Raw genomic sequence first — 22,028 nt, forward strand, 5'->3', positions numbered from 1 at the left:
TCAGGCAGCATCCAAGGAGCAGGAGAGTCAACATTTCGGGCATAAGCCTTTCATCAACCTTCAAGAGGTCTCTTTTGTGTGAGAGTTGAAGTCATTGTCACATTTTGTTTTAGTCATTCATGGGATGTGTGGGTGTCACTGGCTGAGCCAGCATATTTGTTATCCACCGCTAATTGTCCCTTGAGTGATTTCCTAGGGCCATTTCAGACGGTAATTTGGGCACAGACATGAAGGACCTGTTTCTGCACCATTTGGCTCTAAGACTCTAAGTTAATACTTGAAGAGTTGAGATGGGAGTTATATTTCTCTGGAATTGAGTATCTAAAATAAGATTGTGTTTGGAACATGTTTAAACTTTGTTTTGCGGTTTGTGTTAAGATCTATCTATAGATTTTGTTTTTGCTTTTTTTATAATGTATGTGTGTTCTGTCGTTAAAGAATATTTGCAGTTTCATGTGAATATGTTTCTGTGACTAATCCACCATATTAACTAAATGCAGCATTTAAATGTATGGCCCATCAAGCCAGCTTTCATTGTGGGGACTGATGTCCAGTGTTCCCATCAGCTGGGAGCATAACAGTCCAGAGACATACACGTCAAGCTTTGACATTTGGACACTGATGAACAAGATACACTGTACATGAGTCTAACATTTACAGGTGGTTATATCAGCAGAGGTGTACTTAACATGTGTCTGACCATGTCACTTTTGATCATTTAAAATAACACTATTAGCAATCCACCTGACTAAATCAACATTGGCTCCAGTTAAAATAATATCTCAATATTGAAATTTGCATGCCTTTGTTTTCAAATTCTTACATGGCTTCCTACATCCGTAACCTCCTCCAGCCTTGCAAACACTCGCCAATTTTGATGCTTCTTCTATTTTGGCCTCTGGTTCATTCCTGATCAGAATTATTGGTGACACTGGAAAAGCACAGCAGGTCAGGCAGCATCCAAGGAGCAGGAGAGTCAACGTTTCGGGCATAAGCCTTTCATCAACCTTCAGGAGGTCTCTTTTGTGTGAGAAGTGAAGTCATTGTCACATTTTGTTTTAGTCATTCATGGGATGTGTGGGTGTTTAGCCATGCCATCATCTCCCTGGACCCTAAGCCTTACCATTCCCTCCCTGAATCCTTCTCCTTCAAGACCTTCCTCAAAACCTATCTCTTTAACCAAATCCCTGCTTGAAGTCAAATTATATGAAAGGTGCTATATAAATACAAGTTATATATTCTGTGGAATATAGTATTTAAAAACTGTGGTGTAAATGGTATGTAGCTCTAAACCATATGACCACTCAGGTTTTGCTCCATGTTTTGTTTATATACAGCTGTATCTATGCATGTTCAGCTATTATAGATAGCTGTTTAGAACTGATCTTTATGTTACTCTAACATGCAGCTTATACAAACTGTCGGAGCTGTGGATAAGGACTCACCACCAAGTGGATCCAGGTTTTTCTTCAGTTTGACCCCAGAATCTGCCAACAATCCTAATTTTACAGTTCTGGATAATGAAGGTAGGGATTTAACCCAGGACCAAGTATGGGGGCGACACAGTGAAGTGTTATAGAGGCAGAAGGTGCTAGAAATACTTCAGAGAAAGTGAGGATTGCACATGCTGGAGATCAGAGTCAAGAGTGTGGTGCTGGAAAAGCACAGAAGGTCAGGCAGCATCGGAGAAGCAGGAAAATCAACATTTCGAGCATAAGCTCTTCATCAGGAATGTGGGGGAGGCCCAAGGGGGCTGAGAGATAAATGGCAGGGGCTGGGGGGACGGTAGCTGGAAATGCGATAGGTAGATGAAGGTGGAGGAGTGATTGTGATAGGCCAGAGTGGAGGGTGGAGTGGATAGGTGGGAAGGAAAATGGACAGGTAGGACAGTTCAAGAGGGCAGTGCCAAGTTGGAGGATTGGATCTGGGATAAGTTGGGAGGGAGGGGAAATGAGGAATCTGGTGAAATGAACATTGATGCTGGTGGTTGGAGGGTCCAACAGTGGAGGATGAAGCATTCTTCCTCTGGGAATTGGGTGGCTAGAATTTGGCAGTGGAAGAGGCCCAGGACTTGCATGTCGTTGGCAGAGTGGGAGGGGGAGTTGAAGTGGTCAGCCACAGGGTGGTGGAGTTGAATGGTGTGTTTGTCCCAGAGATGTTCTCTGAAACCTTCTACAAGTTGGTGTCCTGTCTCCCTAATGTAGAGGAGACCACATCAAAAACAATGGATATAGTAGATGAGGTGTTTGGATGTGCAGGAAAATCTCTGCTGGATGTGGAAGGATTCTCTGGAGCTTTGGACTGAGGGGGGAGGTGTGGGTATGGGTTTTACACCTTATGCGGTGACAAGGGAAAGTGCTGGGAGTGAAGGGTGGGTTGGTGGGGGGGAGCGTGTACCTAACAAGGCAGTCACGGAGGGAATGGTCTCTGCAGAATACAGATGGGGTGGGGAGGGAAATATATCTCTGGTGGTGGGGTCTGATTGTAGGTGGCAGAAATGTCGGAGGATGATGCGTTGTATGCAGAGGTTGGTGGGGTGGAAGGTAAGGACCAGGGGGTTCTATCCTTGTTGCAATTAGAAGGGTGGTCTTCAAGGATGGAGGTGCGGGAAGTGGAGGAGATGCACTGGAGTACTGCTGGAAATACTTAGCAGACCAGGCTCCAACAGTTAATGTACATCTGCTTGGATAACTGAGGGTTTGTTGATGTGATTTGTCATTTTTATATGTGAGCCAATGTAGCAAACAATTCAGAGAATCAGATTGCTATTGAGACAGATATCTAGAAGTTTATTTCAAACCCTAATTATATAATCAGAACATAGCATAACTACTGTCCTTATGGATGCTACTATTTATGGACACAAAACTGACTTACTGAAGATACTACATTGACCTCATTATATAGAGGGCATGACTGAAGCTGAGGGGAGTCTGTTCAGACTGACGTATCACATATTATGATGGCATGTAACTGCTCTTGAAGATACAGGTCTGTTTGGTTTTAAATCTGTGCCAGCACTCATTTCTCATATTGCAGTTTGCCAGCCTCCAGTATTTTTCCTTTGTTGAGATAAGTGTTGATTTTCCTTCCAGATTAAGTTTTGCCTTATGGTTGGTCAGTAAGACGAATGCAATTGGGTGTCAGCGCAAATTAAAATAAAGAACTGCAGTACTGGAAATCTGAAACAAAAACGGAAATTGCTGGAGAAACTCAGCAGGGTCTGGCAGCATCTGTGTTTCAAGTCCAGCGATCCTTCCTCAGAACATCAATGGCAGCAGAGTATTTGAATATTTTTAAGATCAAAAATCACACAACACCAGGTTATAGTCCAACAGGTCTATTTGAAATCACTAGATTTCAGAGCGCTGCCCCTTCATGAGGAGCAGCACTCTGAAAGCTTTTAAATAAACCTGTTGGACTTTCACCTGCTGCTGTGTGGTTTTGTACCTTGTCCAACCCAGTTCCAACACCAGCAGTTCCGCAACGTGGCTACCATCAATATTTTTCAGACTTTTGATAAGCAACACTGTGAAAGGTGATCAGGGTAGGCAGAAATATGAAGCAATCAGCTCAGCCACGATATGACTAAGTAGTAGAGAATGCTTGAGGGGCTGAACGGTCCACTCCTGCTCTTTATCCATTGTAAGCTCATGTGTTACAACTCAGAAATGTGATTGTAGGGATTCCAACTGGTGTCATTAATTATGGCATTAAAACTTTAAATCCAATAAATTCTGGAACTACTGTTACCTCCATTTTAATCTAGGAACAGCATTACAGTTACAAAACACAGGAATATACATTTTGTTTTTACTCAGTTTACTAGCGACTTGTACATAAAAGATCCTTTTTTTTCTGCTATAGATAATGTCAGGGAGCTTAATTTAGAACATTGTGTCATAAAGACAGTAAGTCAATTGATCATGTGGCTCAGAAGAAGATATGTTTATACCTCAGAGTGAAATATTACACTTTTTATTATCTTGAATATGTATTACATGAAACATGATACATGTGGAAATGAAGCAGTTTATTCTTAGCCTTGGCATAATTAATTTTAGCCATTTAAGAATCTTCCAATTGTGCCTTTCATTAATTCCCTCGACCAGTCTAATGTCAGCTTTTGCATAAAAAGGAACATCTGGCCCAGTGTGAACTTTCACCACAGCACCTCCCAGTCCAGCCTTTTGAAAATATCAATTTGACTCAGATGGCAGATTCAAACGGCAAGCTGCAAGTGGTGTGCCAGAAAGAGGGACTTCGGGAAATAAACTGGCAACATCCAAGCGTGTTTCAGCAATGTTTGACAGCAGAATGAAATGGCCTGGATCCATCCTGCCTGCTAGAATCGTAGAATGATACAGTACAAAATAGGCCCTTCACCCATCCAGTCTATCCTGCCAAAGAATATATGCTTACTTAGTCCCATTACATTGCATTAGGCCCATTACCTTGCATGTTATGACACATCAAGTGCTTATCCAACTACCTTTTGAAGGTTTCTCACATTAACCACCCACCCAGCTTCCAGAATTTCACGAGGAGCATCCATTATAAATGTGACACTTAACCCAAGATTGCAACAATTACACAATCTTGGGGTATAACACATCATGTCTTATTTGGTGCTTTATTATGGATAATCCCCAGGCAAGATTCCTCAGTGCACCAACAGCTATAGTCAGGCTACCCCCCGGTCATTCAGCTCCTGGGTGGGAGGAATGAACTGATGCCTCTTCTTTATTCTCCCTCCATCCCACCAACCACCCCCTCCCCCACTCCTCTCAATTGGGTGCACGAAGGTTAATTTAAGCAATCATCCCTTCACTTTGCGATGTCTTTCTCCTAGACCGATTGAATTCATATTTTAAAAGGAGTCCGTTTACTCAGCCTTCTTGAGTTAACAAAAGTTTATTAGTTACCAAATGAAAGAAAAAATAATAACGCAGCGTATAAACACACATTGAGAACAAAGAGTGAATCCAAAAAATTGATAGAAGTTAAAAAAAAGATCAGCCTCTGAGCAGTTCTTGAAGAGTAGATTAGAATATTGTGATTGTCACATTGTGGACTCGTTATGTCGTTGCTGGTAGGTGAGCAGTTGGATTTTTTATCTGTGGCTGTCTGACAGAACTCAGGGTGAGGAACTCCTTTTCTCTTTCACTTGAAGTGCAGAGATGTTTAATATCTCCTTTCAAACTGTGACTGTCACAGTGCACTAATCCACACCCTAATAATTCAGGCCAATAATACACACAATCTAGGGGTTGTAGATAATTTTAAACCTTTTTTGTGTGTCACCAGAAGGGAAAAGCACATACATATTTGCAGAAGATGGCTTCCTGCTGAGAAATGGATGTGTAGTCAGCCTCCTGCTATCTCTTCCACTCAGTCACTAAATTTACATCCACAGCACCTTTTACCTGTACAGCCCTCTTTTAAAAGAAAAACTCATGGTGGAACGTAACATTCCACTGAGATTACACAGAAACACCATCATGTGCAAGTTCCCCTCCAAGCCCCTCACCATCCTGACTTGGAAATATATCATTGTTCCTTCAGTATCACTGGGTCAAAATCCTGGAACTCCCTCATTTACTGCTTTGTGGGTCTATCTACAGCACATAGACTGTACAGTTCACCTTCTTAAAGGGCAACTAGGGATGATCAATTAATACTGGGCCAGTCAGCAATGCCCACATCCCATCAGTGAATTTAAAAATTTCAATAGGAATAAACATATCCACAGGTACTTTAGGGTTCTGATCTGTTGTATTGACAACTTGCAGTTTCCTCACACAAATACACTCGTTAGTCAGTTTAGGAGGCTGTATCACCTTATTTTCAGAGCGACCTTGGAGAAATTTCTCACCCAGATTATGCCATTAAGAGTGAAACAATTCTACGAAGACATTAGGACCTAGCAAGTCAACATTATGCAGGAAATTGGACTCTATATTAGTCATCAAAAGTGAACATCATTCTTGGTAAAAATTCTTGACAAGTAATATTGGCAAAAAGTGCAATCACTAATTTAGGATGCAAACTAACAAGGTTGAGTTGGTTAATGAAGCCCGATGCTAGGTGGTGAACAGCAGGAGACACAACTCTAACCCATGTTGGTCGAACTATCGTTTTATGTAGATCCCTGGACTTCTGTGATCTTCCTCTTAGTTCCTTAAATTCAATCTCTTCCCTCACAATATACCTTTTTGAGATTTTAGCTAAGTCAACATGACACACAAATTCCTTTGCAGCTTTAAGCCTTCAACTCTGGTCGATTCTATTTTTCAACCAACAACTTTCCAAGGTGCACAATACACAGCTACCTGCTGATAAATGTTTTGTCCTCTCTCTCTCTCTCTCAGATGCAGACTATTTTCTGACAAAGACTAATCATCCCATTTAAGACAGTTACTTTAGCCTTACCATTGGATTTTAGTCCACGCTCCTGTACTGGATTCCTATGTCAGTCTTCAACCTGTGACACATACATTGGTCATCATTGCGTTCTTAAGACACCACTCAAATACCCATTGACTGACAATGTGCTACACAAATCCTTACTACCCAGCAACACTCTTGCTCTCTCTGTCTGTCTGAATAAATGATCCTCAGCATGATTCCTATGACAGATGCTAAGTGCTCAGTGATGTGTCTCTATTTTTATATCCTTTTTACAGGTAGCCTCTGCAACATTTTATCCAGATACACACGTCTGCATCAACACAATCTAACAATTTCTAACAAGTATTAGCAAGTCTTAGCCAATGGGAAGCATGCTCATGGCTTCCCCACAACTATCTAATTGTCCCTTTTACAATTTTGACAAGAGGCCTTGGGTAACTTCAAGGAATTTCAAACAGTCTTGTAGTCTCAGTTTCTTTTTACTGCTATCCCTAGATAGCAATGGAACACAAATATGAAAATTTCCCACTTAGAACTTCATAAGTTTCTTCCCCATTAGCCATATGGTTAAAGCGCTACCAACCTTTGCACTGTCTTAAATAGCATCCTAATAAAAATACATTAAGACTTTCTAGTATAAAGTTTATCTACAGTACAATTTTAAACTTAAGCCTTCTGAATTACACAAACCTGCCAAAGCAGTGAGTCTCACAATAAGTTTTCCTGTTCTCACAGCACTGCAATGCCAAGACAGTAATACTCCTCGTTCCATTTTTTTCACTTAGTCCCACTAATCACTCTTATTTTTGACAGAGGATACATAAAATTTCTGTGGCTGATCCTCCTAAGTCCAGACTATAGAGATTCCATTCTCCAGCAGACCCACTAAGGCCATCTCACTTTCTTTGAAAATTTACCATCCACGCCATCCCACTTTATACACCACACCATTTCTCTCCACAGAAACATACCATCTCACTGAACAAAAACATCCAATCATCTCACCTTCAGGAATATATCAGTATCTCACTTGTAGGACTACCTAGCCATCTCATCGACAGGAATACCTGACCATCTCACCCATACAAAACCCGACCATCTCACTCATAGGAATGCCTGAACATCTCATCAATAGGAATACCTAAACATCATATCTATAGAATCACCTTGGAATCTTACCTACAGGAACACCTCACTATCTCCCTACAGGAAAGCTTGACCGTCTCACCTATAGATGCACCCAACCACTTCACATATATAAACACCCTGACCATTTTACGAAAAATCTCACCTATAAAGACACCCAACCTGCGAACCTACAGGAACACCCTACTATCTTATCTGTGGAAAACCTGACCACCTCGCCAATAGGACCATCTCATCTAAAGGAATAACTGACCATCTCACTTATGGGAAAATCCAAGTCATTTGATCTTTGAGAAATGCCGCCAGCACAAACATCTCATTCTATAGGAACATGCAGTCATGGGACCAATGCTCCTTTCCCAGGATGTAGGACCACTATGATCTGAGAGAGTGTGACCATTTCCCCGATTGCATATCCTTGAATCTTCAACCTTGGATAACTGAGCCTTTCCAGTTTTTTTGGAAAGGAAAGTCATCACATGTAACTAAAGTTACAATGTATGATGGTCATATAATGATCAATTCTATTCATTTAAACAGGAGCCCAATCTATTGAAACAAAGAATACTAAAAGGTATTTGGCTGTGTACATTGTAAAGCAACAATATTCGATTTGTTTTTAGATTTGAACTTTGTCAATATTCTTTAATAATGCACAATGTTTCCAATCTAAATAACATGACTGACTGCAAACTAATGCAACAATGATTAGTAATCTTTATTAGTCACATAAAATGCAATTTGCACAGAAGTAGAAAAGTAGGTTAAAATGATAAAGTTACCATATAAAATGAATGCATGAAGCACAGCAGATAGGAAGATGACAGATTTTTAAGGCATGATCCAAATGTATCAATCAAACAAGACATGTGAAATTTCCACTTGTGAAAGGAGTGAAGGGGACCTGTACAAAGTGAATGCTTTAACTCTTTCATGTGGAATGTTCCTTTCAGATAACACAGCAGGAATTCTAACCAGGAGAGGTGGATTTCGTCGTCAAGACACAAGTACCTACCTTTTGCCTGTCTTGATTGCTGACAAGGAGTATCCCATACAAAGCAGCACGAATACCTTACTGATTAGAGTGTGTGCCTGTGACAGTGACGGGACTATGCAATCCTGTAATACAGAAGCAATAATCCTCCCTCCTGGTCTCAGCACTGGGGCTCTCATAGCCATTCTGCTCTGTATCATTATTCTGCTCGGTAAGTGTGCTTTTTGTAAAAGTTTAATTAATATCTCTCTTGTTATTGCATTTCATTTCAAACAAATGCAATTATTTTAAAGAATAGCTTCAGGAATAAAATGAAGAACTGGCACAAAAGAAAGAAACAAAGTGCCGGAGAAGCTCAGTACGTCAGGCAGCATTTGTGGAGAGAAAACCAAGAAAAAGCAGGCTGACAAAGTATTACTAACGCAAAGTGCTAACTCAGTTTCTCTCTCTACAGGCGCTGCCAGACTTGCTGAGCTTCTCCAGCACTTTTTGATTTTGTTTGCTCCAGCAATGAGGAACTTGAGTGATGAGGACTGATTGAAGGTATATCCCTTTGTGGGAGAGAGTAGAACAATGGACACATTTTAAAAATAAAGGCTCTTCCTTTGAGATGGAGATGAGGAATTTCTTTGTATCAGAGGGATTTGAGTCTTTGGAGCAGTGAGCAGTGCATCATTAAATATTTTTAAGGCTGAAGGATAAACTCTTGACTATCATGTCCCTGGAGAGATGAAGGTTGAGAGAAAATTTTACTGAGGTTTTCAAAATCATGAGAGAGCTGGACTGAGTAGATGGGCAGAAACTGTTCCCCCTCCTAAAAGAAGAAAAGAATGAGAGGGCCATAATTTTAAAGTGATTGTGCAAATGAAGCAAGAATGATGGAAGATAAAAAAATTATCAAGCAGGCAGTAGTTAGGGTCTGGAATGTACTGCCTGGAAATGTGGCAGAGGCAGGTTCATTTGAGGTATTCGAGAGGGTGGTTATTTGGGTAAAAATGGTGAGCATGGATATGGGAAAAAAACAGCAGATTAGTACAAGGGATAGAACCAGTGCAGGTACAATGGGCTGAAGGGCCTCCTACCACAATACTGCAACGATTCTGTGATTTTTGGCAGAAACACTGAATGACAGGGTCGATACTGAAAGATATATCCCCTTGTGGGAGACATTTTAAGTGTGCTTTTTGTAAAAGTTTAATATCTCTCTTGTTATTGCATTTCATTTCAAACAAATGCAATTATTTTAAAGAATAGCTTCAGGAATAAAATGTAGAACTGACACAAAAGAAAGAAACAAAGTGCCGGAGAAGCTCAGTACGTCAGGCAGCATTTGTGGAGAGAAAACCAAGAAAAAGCAGGCTGACAAAGTATTACTAACGCAAAGTGCTAACTCAGTTTCTCTCTCCACAGGCGCTGCCAGACTTGCTGAGCTTCTCCAGCACTTTTTGATTTTGTTTGCTCCAGCAATGAGGAACTTGAGTGATGAGGACAGATTGAAGGTATATCCCCTTGTGGGAGAGAGTACAACAATGGACACATTTTAAAATTAAAGGCTCTTCCTTTGAGATGGAGATAAGGAGGAATTACTTTGTACCAGAGGGATTTAAGTCTTTGGAGCAGTGATCAGTGGATCATTGAATATTTTTAAAGCTGAAGGATAACCTCTTGACTATCAACACTCAGAGGTAAAAGCAGTAATGCGGAGTTGGTCCCACAGATCAGATCAGCTGTATTGTTAGTGAATAGTGGAGCAAGTACAAGGGGCCCAGTGGCCTAAAACTCTTTCAAATTTTCTTAGCTGTGCTTTAACTTTAAGAGAATGGTCTTCAGAGTGAGAGGATTAGAGTACAGGAGCAATTGTACACAGCATTGGTGGGAAACATGCGGAGTATTGTGTGTAATTTTGATCTCCCAATCTGAAGAAGGATGATCTAGTTATGGAGGGAGTGCAGCAAAGATTAATTCCTGGGATCGTAGAACTGACATGTGAACAGAGATTGGATCAGTTAAGATAATACTCACTGGAGTTTGGAAGAGCAAGGATCTCATAGAAATCTATAAAATTCAATCTGGACTAGTCAGGATAAACACAGGAAAGATGTTCTTGATGGCTGAGGAGTCCAGAGTTCATAGTATAAAACGCAACATAGGCCGTTTCGGATTGAGATGAGGAAACTTTTCTTCACCCACAGAGTGGTGAGCCTAATGGAATTCTCTGCCAAAATATTGAATGTTTTCAAGAAGGAATCAGGCTAAAGGGATCACAGGGTATGGAGGGGAAGGAACAGGAGACTGAGCTGGATGTTCAACAGTGCTCAGAGAGAATGGTGGAGCAGGCTCAAATGGCCTACTCCTGTTCCTATTTACTATATTTCAAACATATCCTGTACATTCTAAGATATTTCTCCAACTCAAACTCAGCTGCCAATATGTTAACCCTTGCCCAGTCTATAATTTCCTTCACAGATTGACACCGTTAGAAACAAAATCAATAAAATTTTAGACGAGACCAACAAATCTGGAAACAAGACAATTTATTACGAACTTGCAAGTAAGGGCTTCAATTGCATAAGCAAATGAGCAAATTAGAACTTAGGTTAGTGTACAGTTATACCCTTTGAGCTGAGTGAGGTCATCTCTCCAGACTCCTAATTACCCAATCTCTCTTACTGTGCCAGACCACTGCCCAGCTGCGCTCCACCCTTACTACTTCCCCCTTCCCCAGGTTGGCCACCTTCCTTTCTGTAAGTGCTGACACATACATTTATTTTGTCGACAGTACATCTAGATCTGGTTTAACGTTTTGTATCAATTCTGCTGGTACATTCCATCCTCAGACATTACATTAGATTGTATCATTTTGTATAGCACAAGCATTTCGGTTATCTCAGCTTTTTGCTGAAAGCATAATTTTACAAAAAGAACTTTTTGTTATAGTAATTACCACCAAAGTTTGTGTTTAATTAACCATAATTATACACTGATAAGTCCCTAAATACCTGCAGGGTTAATAGTTCTCTTGCTGTACCCCTTTTCTGTATGCTTTTTCTATATCTGCAAAAACAACACTTTGCCCCATTTCTAACAACACCACTCGCCCTCACACCTCATCTTAAAAAGGATCAATAGTCTTTTTTTGATTCCTAGATCTCTTACATGATCTAAGCCCATTGCCTTTGTTTTAATTTGATGCTCATCATGTGTCAATGTGCTCTCTGTGTGGGAGGACATTGAGGTGGGAGATGGTGAAACCTTGTTGGAGTGATCAGAGCCTTAAATCTCTAGATGAAGGATTCTGTGACTCCACAGTAAACATGATGTGAAACAATGTCTTAGCTGTCAGTGCTGGCCTGATTTGCAGCAGCTTTGTACTTGGATGCACCTGCTTTGAGCATGAAAGTTTGTTCCCATTGTGAGAGGGTGTGTTCCCATGGTGAGAGTGTGTTCCATTGTGAGAGAGAAAGTGTGTTCCCATGGTGAGAGTGTGTTCAATTGTGAGAGAGAGAGTGTGTTCCATTGTGAGAGTGTGTTGCCATTGTGTGAGAGAGTGTGTTTATTGTGAGAGAGAAAGTGTGTTCCCATGGTGAGAGTGTGTTCCATTGTGTGAGAGAGAGAGTGTGCTCCCATTGCTGCTTGTTCCAAATGACCTTCCAGTTTTGTCACAATTAGCTGGAACAGACTGCTGTCACTGTCAAGGTCCCAAAGATGGCAGTCACCAGCAAATATTATTCCTGCTGTTCTGAAATTGTTTCCTCTCTGCTTTCTGCCGACAGTTGTGAAGGTCACACTCACTCGGTAGTGTTTTGACATTGATCACGACCAGAGTAATGTTGGGGCTACACTGGTGTACAATCCCATTCACACATCAGCCTGTTTGCTGACCTAGTGCAGGTTCATAGCTCCTTGAAAGTGGAGTCACAGGTAGATAGGATAGTGAAGAAGGCGTTTGGTATGCTTTCCCTTATTGGTCAGAGTATTGAGTACAGGAGTTGGGAGGTCATGTTGCGGCTGTGCAGGACATTGGTTAGGCCACTGTTGGAATATTACGTGCAGTTCTGGTCTCCTTCCTATCGGAAAGATGTTGTGAAACTTGAAAGGGTTCAGAAAAGATTTACAAGGATGTTGCCAGGGTTGGAGGATTTGAGCTACAGGGAGAAGTTGAGGCTGGGGCTGTTTTCCCTGGAGCATCGGAGGCTGAGGGGTGACCTTATAGAGGTTTACAAAATCATGAGGGGCATGGATAGGATAAATAGGCAAAGTATTTTCCCTGGGGTGGGGGAATCCAGAACTAGAGGGCATAGGTTTAGGGTGAGAGGGGAAAGGTATAAAAGAGACCTAAGGGGCAACGTTTTCACGCAGAAGGTGGTACGTGTACGGAATGAGCTGCCAGAGGATGTGGTGGAGGCTGGAACAATTGCAACATTTAAGGGGCATTTGGATGTGTATATGAATAGGAAGGATTTGGAGGGGTATGGGCCGGGTGCTGGTAGGTGGGGCTAGATTGGATTGGGATATCTGGTCAGCATGGACAGGTTGGACTGAAGGGTCTATTTCCATGCTGTACATCACTATGACTCTATGACTCTATACCAACACCTGATCCAGCAAGACCCCGATGTAAAAATTCTGATCTTTGTTTATAAATCCTTTTGTGGCCTTATCCCTGCCCGTTTGAGCAGCCGCCTGCAGCCATCCAGAATCTTTGGGATCCTCTTTCCCATTTTATTTGCTCCACCATTAGTGGTCCTGCCTCCGAGGTGCTTCTAAGTCTGGAAGCCTCACCTTAACCTCTCTGTCTCTACCTCCCTGTCATTCTTAAGGTAGTGCCCTAAGACCTTTCTCTTTAACCACACATTTGGACACTGACCTAATAACTCCACATGTGACCTGGAGTCAGATTTATAATAATTTTGATAATAAGTGATAATAATTTTGCTTGACTTGCTGTCAAGCACCTGGGAGCTTGCTATTATTTTAAAGGCACTATAGAAGTGCATATTGCCATTTATACATAGTTTACAGCAGCTACAATGTGAGCTCATAGGGAGTTGCAAAAGCCTTTGCCCTCACATCAAAGTTTACTTGAAGAGTGGCCTGTAGCATAATAAACCCCGTCTATGTGGCAGGCAATGAAACGTAGACTTGCATCGAGATATGTCCTTCCTATTCCGTTGTCCTCCACTTCATTTATTCCCCTTCCCATGCTTCATTTCCCAAAACAGGTTGTGTCAGGTGCTTGTGCTTGGGGCCGGATTATGGGATAATGTGGTGTGATATACCTGGCAGGTGATCTGGTGGGTCTCATCCTGAAACAGATGAATCAGGTGACTAAACAGAGCCATGCCGGAACCACACACCCTGCCGAATGTGGGGCAGGAGATGTTTGAGGTGAGGGTGGGACAGGAGATGTTTGAGGTGAGGGTGGGACAGGAGGTGTTTGAGATAAGGGTAAGGCAGGAGATGTTTGGGGGGGATGGGGCAGGAGGTGTTTGAGGGGGAATGAAGCAGGAGGTGTTTGAGGTGAGGGTGGAGCAGGACGTGTTTGAGGTGAAGGTGGGGCAGGAGGTGTTTGAGATGAGGGTAGGGCAGGTGGTGTTTAAGGGGGGATGGGACAGTCACCTGAGGACCTACAACTCCAGAGGTGAAGGAGGTCATTCTTGATCCCCAGAGACTGCCTTGGAAGGTGAAGATCAGTAAATGATCTCCATTCATGACAGTTCCTCAGAAACCCACTCCCTGTTTATAAATTCTTATTGCAAAGGCTTTATTTACATGATTCACTAAAAAATGTTATGACCCTAATTCATTTGGAAGCCATCACCTTGGGGTGTATTCCTACTGCCTTTCTCTTTCTTTACGTCTGTTTCAGGATGAGACCAGGGCAGGAGTTGTCTGAGGGTGAATGAAGCCGGAGGTGTTTGAGGTGAGGGTAGGGCGGGAGGTGTTTGAGGTGAGGGTAGGGCAGGAGGTGTTTGAGGGGGATGGGGCAGGAGGTGTTAAGGTGAAAGTAGGGCAGGAGGTGTTAAGGTGAAAGTAGGGCAGAGTTACTACTAAAGTTGCATGTGATATGTGTCACTTTTTTGATTACGTTTTAATTAAATACCCCCAAACATTCAAATTCTTCTTTTCTTTTGGTTAGAGTCATCTTCAAGAGATCACAAGGTAGAGGGAGCAGATTGCACCTACACTGCATGTTTAGAAACCCACAATGTTTATTATACTGTTCAAAACAAAGGGAGTGAAAATCAGGCTACCTCTATATTAGACAGCGATTTGTCTGTACCAGATTTCCAGCCAGGTAGTAATCCTCTCCTTACCACCCTCATAAACCTGCTTCCAATCTTGCCTTGTAGTTGTCAAAAACACCCTCTCTGACATCATCCGTACCTGCTCGTTCCTTTACTGGTGATTCTCATGTGGACCACAATGATTGATGGCTGTCTCTCCTCTTCCTTGGACTTTTCCAAACTTTATTCCATGTCTTCCTTCTCACTATTCCAACTCCTGCATTACTAAGAATTTCTTATCCTTGCCTTCCCGTCTTTCGTCCACTCACCTCTGTTGAAGTGCCATAGCCATTCAACAGACGCTCCTGCCCACGGTCCTCATCCTTCCCACAAGACGGGTGGCACGGTGGCTCATTGGTTAGCACTGCTGCCTCACAGTGCCAGGGACCCAGGTTTGATTCCAGCCTTGGGTGACTGTCTGTGTGAAGTTTGCATATTCTCCCCGTGTTTGCGTGGGTTTCCTCCGGGTGCTCCAGTTTCCTCCCACAGTCCAAAGATGTGCAAGTTAGGTGAATTGGCCATATTAAATTACCCATAGTGTTCAGGGAAGTATAGTTTAGATGCATTTAGACTGGGGAAAATAGAGTCATAGAGAGGTACAGCACGGAACCAGACCCTTCGGTCCGACCCGTCCATGCCGACCAGATATCCCAACCCAATCTAGTCCCACCTGCCAGCACCCGGCCCATATCCCTCCAAACCCTTCCTATTCATATACCCATCCAGATGCCTTTTAAATGTTGCAATTGTACCAGCCTCCAACACTTCCCCAGGCAACTCATTCCATACATGTACCACCCTCTTCATTTGTAGAGTAATAGGGAAATGGGTCTGGATGGGATACTCTTTGGAGATTCGGTGTGGTCTTGTTGGGCTGAAGGACCTGTTTCCACACTGTAGGGAATCTGTGATGATTCTATGAAGACGATGATGCCCCAAACTTGTGAGGCTGATTGGCTCAGTACACTCCTGCTTTAACCTGTCAATCCTTATGATTAAGCTGAGGCAGTACCTAGTAATGTGGAGACCCAGGTTACTCCCTGGAGGGATAGAAGTTCAAATCCCACATGGGCAGCTGGTGGAGCTTGAATTGAATAATCTCGGTAATGCTAATTGTGAACCTATCCCTGATTGTTGTAGGGACAATTCAGCTCAAACAGAACTTGAACTATGCTGTTGGTCTTATTTTGAACCATACTGAACTAATCAGCCCCTCTCATTTCAGTTTATATTCAATTAGACTTTTCTCTTCACCGCCTGCTCCAAATTCCTCCCGTTGATAACAGCCTCTTTCAGGATTTCACTTTTCACCTTTTGTTCCTGCCTGCCGCAGCCACCAGCCCAACGTGATGTGTTTTCTTGTCAAGCTGTTATATTCTCATCACTACCACCCTCTTATACTCCTAATAAACCAGTTTCCAAACCCAGATCTAGCTACTCAACCTGACTGCATCGTGGATCAGTGAACGCAAGAAATTCCAAAATTCGCCGTATTGACAGTGGCCTGAAAAATAGTAGATGGAGGTCAACCTGGATAAATACAAGGTTTTGCATTCTGGTATAACAAATAAGGGTAGGGCTTATTCAATTAATGGTAGGGCCTTGTGTAGTGTTGTAGAACAGCGAGAGATACACAATTCTTTAAAATGTGTTACAGGTAGATAGGGTGGTTAAAAAGGCATTTGGCACGCTTGCCTTCATTGCTCAGTCCTTTGAGTATAGGAGTTGGGATGTCATGTTGAGGTTGTACAGGACATTGGTGAGGCCTCCTCTGGAATACTGTGTCCAGTTCTGGTCTCCCAGTTATAGGAAGGATGTTATCGAGCAGGAGAGGGTTCAGAAGAGATTGACCAGGTTGTTGCTTGGTATGGAAGGTTATAAGGAAAGGCTGGATTGGCTGGGACTTATGTCACTGGAGCATCGGAGTTTGAGAAGTGACCTAATAGAAGTTTATAAAATATTAAGAGATATAGTTGGAATTGATGGTAGTTGTCTTTTCGCTAAGATGGGGAGTTTCAAGACTGGGGGTACATTTTTACGGTAAGATTTAAAAACAACTTGAGGGATATATCTTTTCCACAGAGGATTGTTTGCGTGTGGAATGAACTTCCTGAGGAAGTGGTGGATGTGGGTCCTGTTACAATGTTTAAAAGACATTTGGATGGATTCATGAATAGGAAAGATTTGGAGGGATAGGGGCCAGGAGCAGGCAGGTGGGACTAGTGTGGTTTGGGATTATATTCAGCATGGACTGGTTGGATCAAAGAGTCTGTTTCTGTGCTGTATGACTCTCTGACTGATTCACACTCAACAAGGGATGGCCTACATCCTCACTGGTCCAAAGCCTGCTCTCCTGAGGGGTTGGAGGAATCTGGTTGAGTTCATGAATAAAGATTTCTGAACTGGACCCCGTAAACAATCCACTCAGATACAGAACTGGAAGTACCAACAAACAGAGACGTAAATACCAGATGGGACAGAGCACCAACACCTTATCAAAGATGCACTGATGATGCATGTATTAGTATGCATTAATGTCCTCATTGTGATGTTATCGCATCTCTTGAATATGCATTTCCCATTCTCCCACTCGGCAGACAGAAACTAGATGGTGACAATTCCTGACATGAAAGCGAAGGTGATCTCGAACTCACCAGTTGCTCCTCCAGACCTCTATCTTGGTCAACAGATGCCAACATCTCAGGACAAGCTCCCTGAACTACAAATGCACAAATTCCTCTCTCCCATCCACCATGACCCCCCGGTGTCTCTCTGCCATGCTGGTGCTAAATCATTCTGTCTGACCATGTCTGGGGTGATTGACAGGAGTCGTGCAGGGTCAGCACCTGAACGGGTGATCGTCTGACCTTTAAAGATGGCACCAGTGCTAGGAATTCTGGGATGTCCCAGAAGTGGCCAGTCTGTTCACCAAAGGCAAGTAGGAGAACAGGATGAGCAGATAACCCTTGCAGCATGGTGCATAGATAATGAGGCATGCTTGGGAACGTAATGTGAGAAAACTCACAAGACGGCTTTTTTGGTTCAGTGGTAATGTCCCTACTTCTGACCCAAGAGGCCAAGGTTTTAGTCCCACCCACGTCGCTGAACTGGTTACTTAGATAATATCTGAAGAAGCTCACTAGGGGCCGTAACGTTGTATTCCTCACTCTGTTCTATTACCCAATGCTAATGTGTTGCCATCCCATATTCCCAATTCCTTCGTCTCCGCCGCATACCAACACCTTCCACCCTGACCTCAAATTCACCTGGACCGTCTCAGACTCCTCCCTCCCCTTCCTAGACCTTTCCATTTCTATCTCGGGCGACCGAATCAACACGGACATTTGTTATAAACCGACCGACTCCCACAGCTACCTAGACTACACCTCCTCCCACCCTGCCACCTGTAAAAACGCCATCCCATATTCCCAATTCCTTCGTCTCCGCCGCATCTGCTACTTCCTCCCTCCTATTACCCAATGCACTTTGTATTGTATGATCTGCATGTACTGCACGCAAAACAAGACTTTTCAATGTACCTAGGCACATGTGACAATAATAAATCAAATCAAATCAAATCAAATCAAAGAATGAAACCCTCCACAAAACTGGTGAGAATTGACACAGCCAATTACAGCTCAGTGCTTTCAGTTTGCCTGTGTAATGAATGGTTCACTCACCATCAGGCTCACAGGGCCACTGGATACATTCCCTGTGACACCTCCGGACTCTTTTATCCGGAATTAGTCTTTGTTCAACATCTGTCCGGTGTTTCACAATGGGACTGATCACAGCCGTTGCTTGTTATCGGCATGATCGCTCGCAAAATTGGAGGCACTTTTTCAAAGGTCTTCGGCAAAGACAGAAGCTGCCAGATGAGATTATAGATATCTGAGGGTTTAAAATTCCAGCTGTTAAAAACAAAACATAATTAAAGCAGGTGAAATGGGGCACTTCAAACTGAGTTGTACATGGTGCAGACTCATTGAAGTTGTTGATATGCAAATCCAGAGATAATTACATTTGGATTCTGTTCCCCAAGGTGAGGTGCAATAATTTCATGACGTGAACGAGCTAAAATAAAACCTCTCTATTTGGATGATGAATATAAATTGAAATGAAAAGATAGGATTTCTGATCTGAAATGATGCATAGTGTTGTAGCCAGAGTAAGTATCATGGGTACCAGCATTGGGGTTAAATACACTGCTGAATAACACCTAACCTCACACATACTGAGAAATTAGATCCTGTGCACAATCTCCCATTGCATTTACAGTCATAGAGTCATAGAGATATACAGCACAGAAAGAGACCCGTCAGTCCAACCTGTCCATGCCGAACAGATATCCTATATAAATTGAGACCCATTTGTAAGCATTTGACCCATATCCCTCTAAACCCTTCCTATTCATATACCCATCCAGATGTCTTTTAAATGTTGTAATTGTACCAGCCTTCACCACTTCCTATAGCAGCTCATTCCATACATGCACCATACTCTGCGTGAAAAAAATGCCCCTTAGGTCTCATATTTTATATCTCTCCCCTCTCACCCTAAATCTATGCCCTATAGTTTTGGACTCCCCGACCTTGGGGAAAAGACCCCAGTCTATTCACCCTATCTATGCCCCTCATGATTTTATAAACCTCTATAAGGTCACCCTCTCAGCCTCTGATGCTCCAAGGAAAATAGTCCCAGCCTATTCAGCCTCTCCCTATCGCTGAAACCCTCCAACCCTGGCAGTCTCAAGAATTCTTCCTTTACAGAGCAATGAACAGATACCAGATTGAGTGGATTAATTCATTACTTCTTAGAAAAAGAATTTGCTAAATCTCTTGCTTAGCTTGAGAAGAATAAAAAATCACACTCTCCAGTCAGCATTTTAACATTAGCGTAAGTGGAATAGGAGTAGATCATTTGGCCCATCAAGCCTGTTCCACCATTCAATATGATCATAGCTGACTTAGGATTTCACCTCTATTTTTCCATTTGCTTCCAAAATCACTCAACTTCCAGAGAGGCCCGAAGTCTGTCTATCCCAGCCTTTAATGTATTTCATCAATGAAGCATCCACAACCCTCTGGAGGAGAGAATTCGAAACATTCACAAACCTTCATCTTGATTCTAAATAATTGGCCCCTTATCCTGAGATTGTGCCCTGTGTTCTCGATGTCCCAGCCAGTGGAAACCATCCTCTCAGTGTTGACTTTGTCAAGCCCTTTCAGAAGCTGTGGAGTTCCAATGGGAAGGCAGGCCAAGCTGAAGGAACAAAAGGACTAAACTAATGATGGAGAAACAGAGACAGGAAAGGAATAAGAACCACAGTCTGAAAAAGACAGAGAGAAAAAAAATTAAAGAAAAACTAATGTAGAACATCTCAAAGGAGGGAATGTGAAATAAATTGACTTCTGAATGATATGTGGATATTAAGTTTGTAAGTAGTGCAGGACATCAGAGCATAATTATGCAATTTTCACATTTAAAAGTTGGATTTAACAGCACGAATGTACCTTTTACTTGGCGGGGACTATTTTAATTTTAAATGATGATATGGAAGACTCCTTTAAACTGACTATTCATTAGGTACCCTCTCCACCTTCCCCTTTAGCTGACATCAGTTCAGTCTTATCCATTTTACAACCACAGTTTAAATGAGTGCTGATGTAGATGTCTAAATGCTGAACAATACATTGCATTTGAGCTTGCTTTTGGTTTGCTATTTTGGGAGCTGACAACTTGCTCATCTCTTCTAAGTCCTTGTCCCGCTAACTCATTGGGATATACTGCCTCATCCTCCCATTTCCCCTCCCCTCCACCGTTGTGTACTACGTGACATTCCCCTGTTCCTCCCCCCCCACCCCCGCCCCCCGCCCTTGCCCCCCCCATCCTCATTTTGAACTATGAGACATTCCCCATGGCACAAAAACAGAATCTGACATCCCCCTGCCCGACTCAGTTTTGTACAGTGACGGAACTGAACTCCCAGGTTATGGCTACTGGTTTGTACATCCAGCTATTTGGAGTCAGAAGTAAGAGCTGGAGAGTTGTGGGGCACCAACTACACCTCCCCACACCCCATTTGACAGAGATGAATGGCTTGCCGGGATTTTGAAGGGGGGGGGTTTCAAGTGTCCTGGTCCGCACCAGCACTGTCCTTACATCTCCAATTCCAGTCAAAACAAAATGAACCCTAAATTCATGCAGCACCATGTTGTTCTGAAATGATCTCTCCTACATCTGTGGTGGGTTAACACAACTCTGGAACAGGGTGTAGTGAGTACATTGTACCACAGGGAGGCGATGGTATAATCACTAGACTGTTAATCTCGTGATTGATGTGATATTCTGGGGACCTGGGTTGAAATTTCATCAGAGTAGCTGGTGAAACTTCAATTAATTAAAACTCCGGAATTGAGATGCAATTGCTAGCGATGAAACCATTGCTGGTTGTGAAGAAAGCCCGTGTAGTTCACTATCCTCTGTTAGGGAAAGAAACTGCCAACCTTACCTGGTCTGGCTTGCATGTGATTCCAGACCCAAAGCAATGTGGTTGACTCTTAAATGCCCTCTGAGCAACATCCCAAGGCATTTTAAAAAAAGTCACTTATGCAGCTCAAAGTGGGATATAGAAAGCAGGTTATCACAAGGGCATCAGATCGTATGCATGTTGTACAATTCATTCAGTAATCTGCCTTATATTTCTACTCCAAGGTTTTGCAGTAACATTTGTAAAATATTACTTTACATTATACAGACACCTTAGCTGCTGCCCAAACACTCAACTTTACTGCATTAGACCAACAACTCCCAGATTTTAAATTACATTGAAGTGTTGCAGCATACCCATCTCAACATTGCAATCGTAAAGTTAAAGGAGCTTTCTTTTCCTATTCATGTGATGTGGGCTTTTCTAATTGTCCTTGAACTGAATGGCTTGTTGGGCCATTTCAGAGGGCAGTTATGAGTCAACCACACTTCTGCACATTTGGAGGCTTACCTAGGCCAGACCAGGTAAGGAGGGCAAAATTCCCTCGGTAAACCCAATGGCTTTTAAACTAACAATGATAGTTTGATAGTTGCTGATGACTAACTTTTTAGTTTAGTTAGTTGAGTTGAAATTGCACCAACTGTTGGCTACAAACTCTCCTTAACAAAACATTAGTTTGGATCATGAGATTAATAGTGCT

The 22,028-nt window shown here is 42.5% G+C and overlaps 1 protein-coding gene across 8 annotated transcripts in view; it reads left to right on the forward strand.

Moving 5' to 3' along the window:
* LOC122564560 (cadherin-6-like) overlaps positions 1–22,028 on the forward strand; it is a 225,666-nt gene that overhangs the window by 180,205 nt on the left and 23,433 nt on the right. For all 8 annotated transcript variants that reach the window (XM_043719632.2, XM_087978477.1, XM_043719629.2 and 5 more), the window contains exons 10-11: positions 1,409–1,526; positions 8,511–8,762. In XM_043719632.2, the coding sequence (XP_043575567.2) occupies positions 1,409–1,526; positions 8,511–8,762 (370 nt within the window). The remainder of the gene's footprint in view (positions 1–1,408; positions 1,527–8,510; positions 8,763–22,028) is intronic.

This window comes from Chiloscyllium plagiosum, unplaced genomic scaffold (genome assembly GCF_037043375.1).
Source record: "Chiloscyllium plagiosum isolate Xiang-an unplaced genomic scaffold, Cpla_swu_hap1 HiC_scaffold_34, whole genome shotgun sequence".
In the NCBI taxonomy this organism is placed as follows: domain Eukaryota; kingdom Metazoa; phylum Chordata; class Chondrichthyes; order Orectolobiformes; family Hemiscylliidae; genus Chiloscyllium; species Chiloscyllium plagiosum.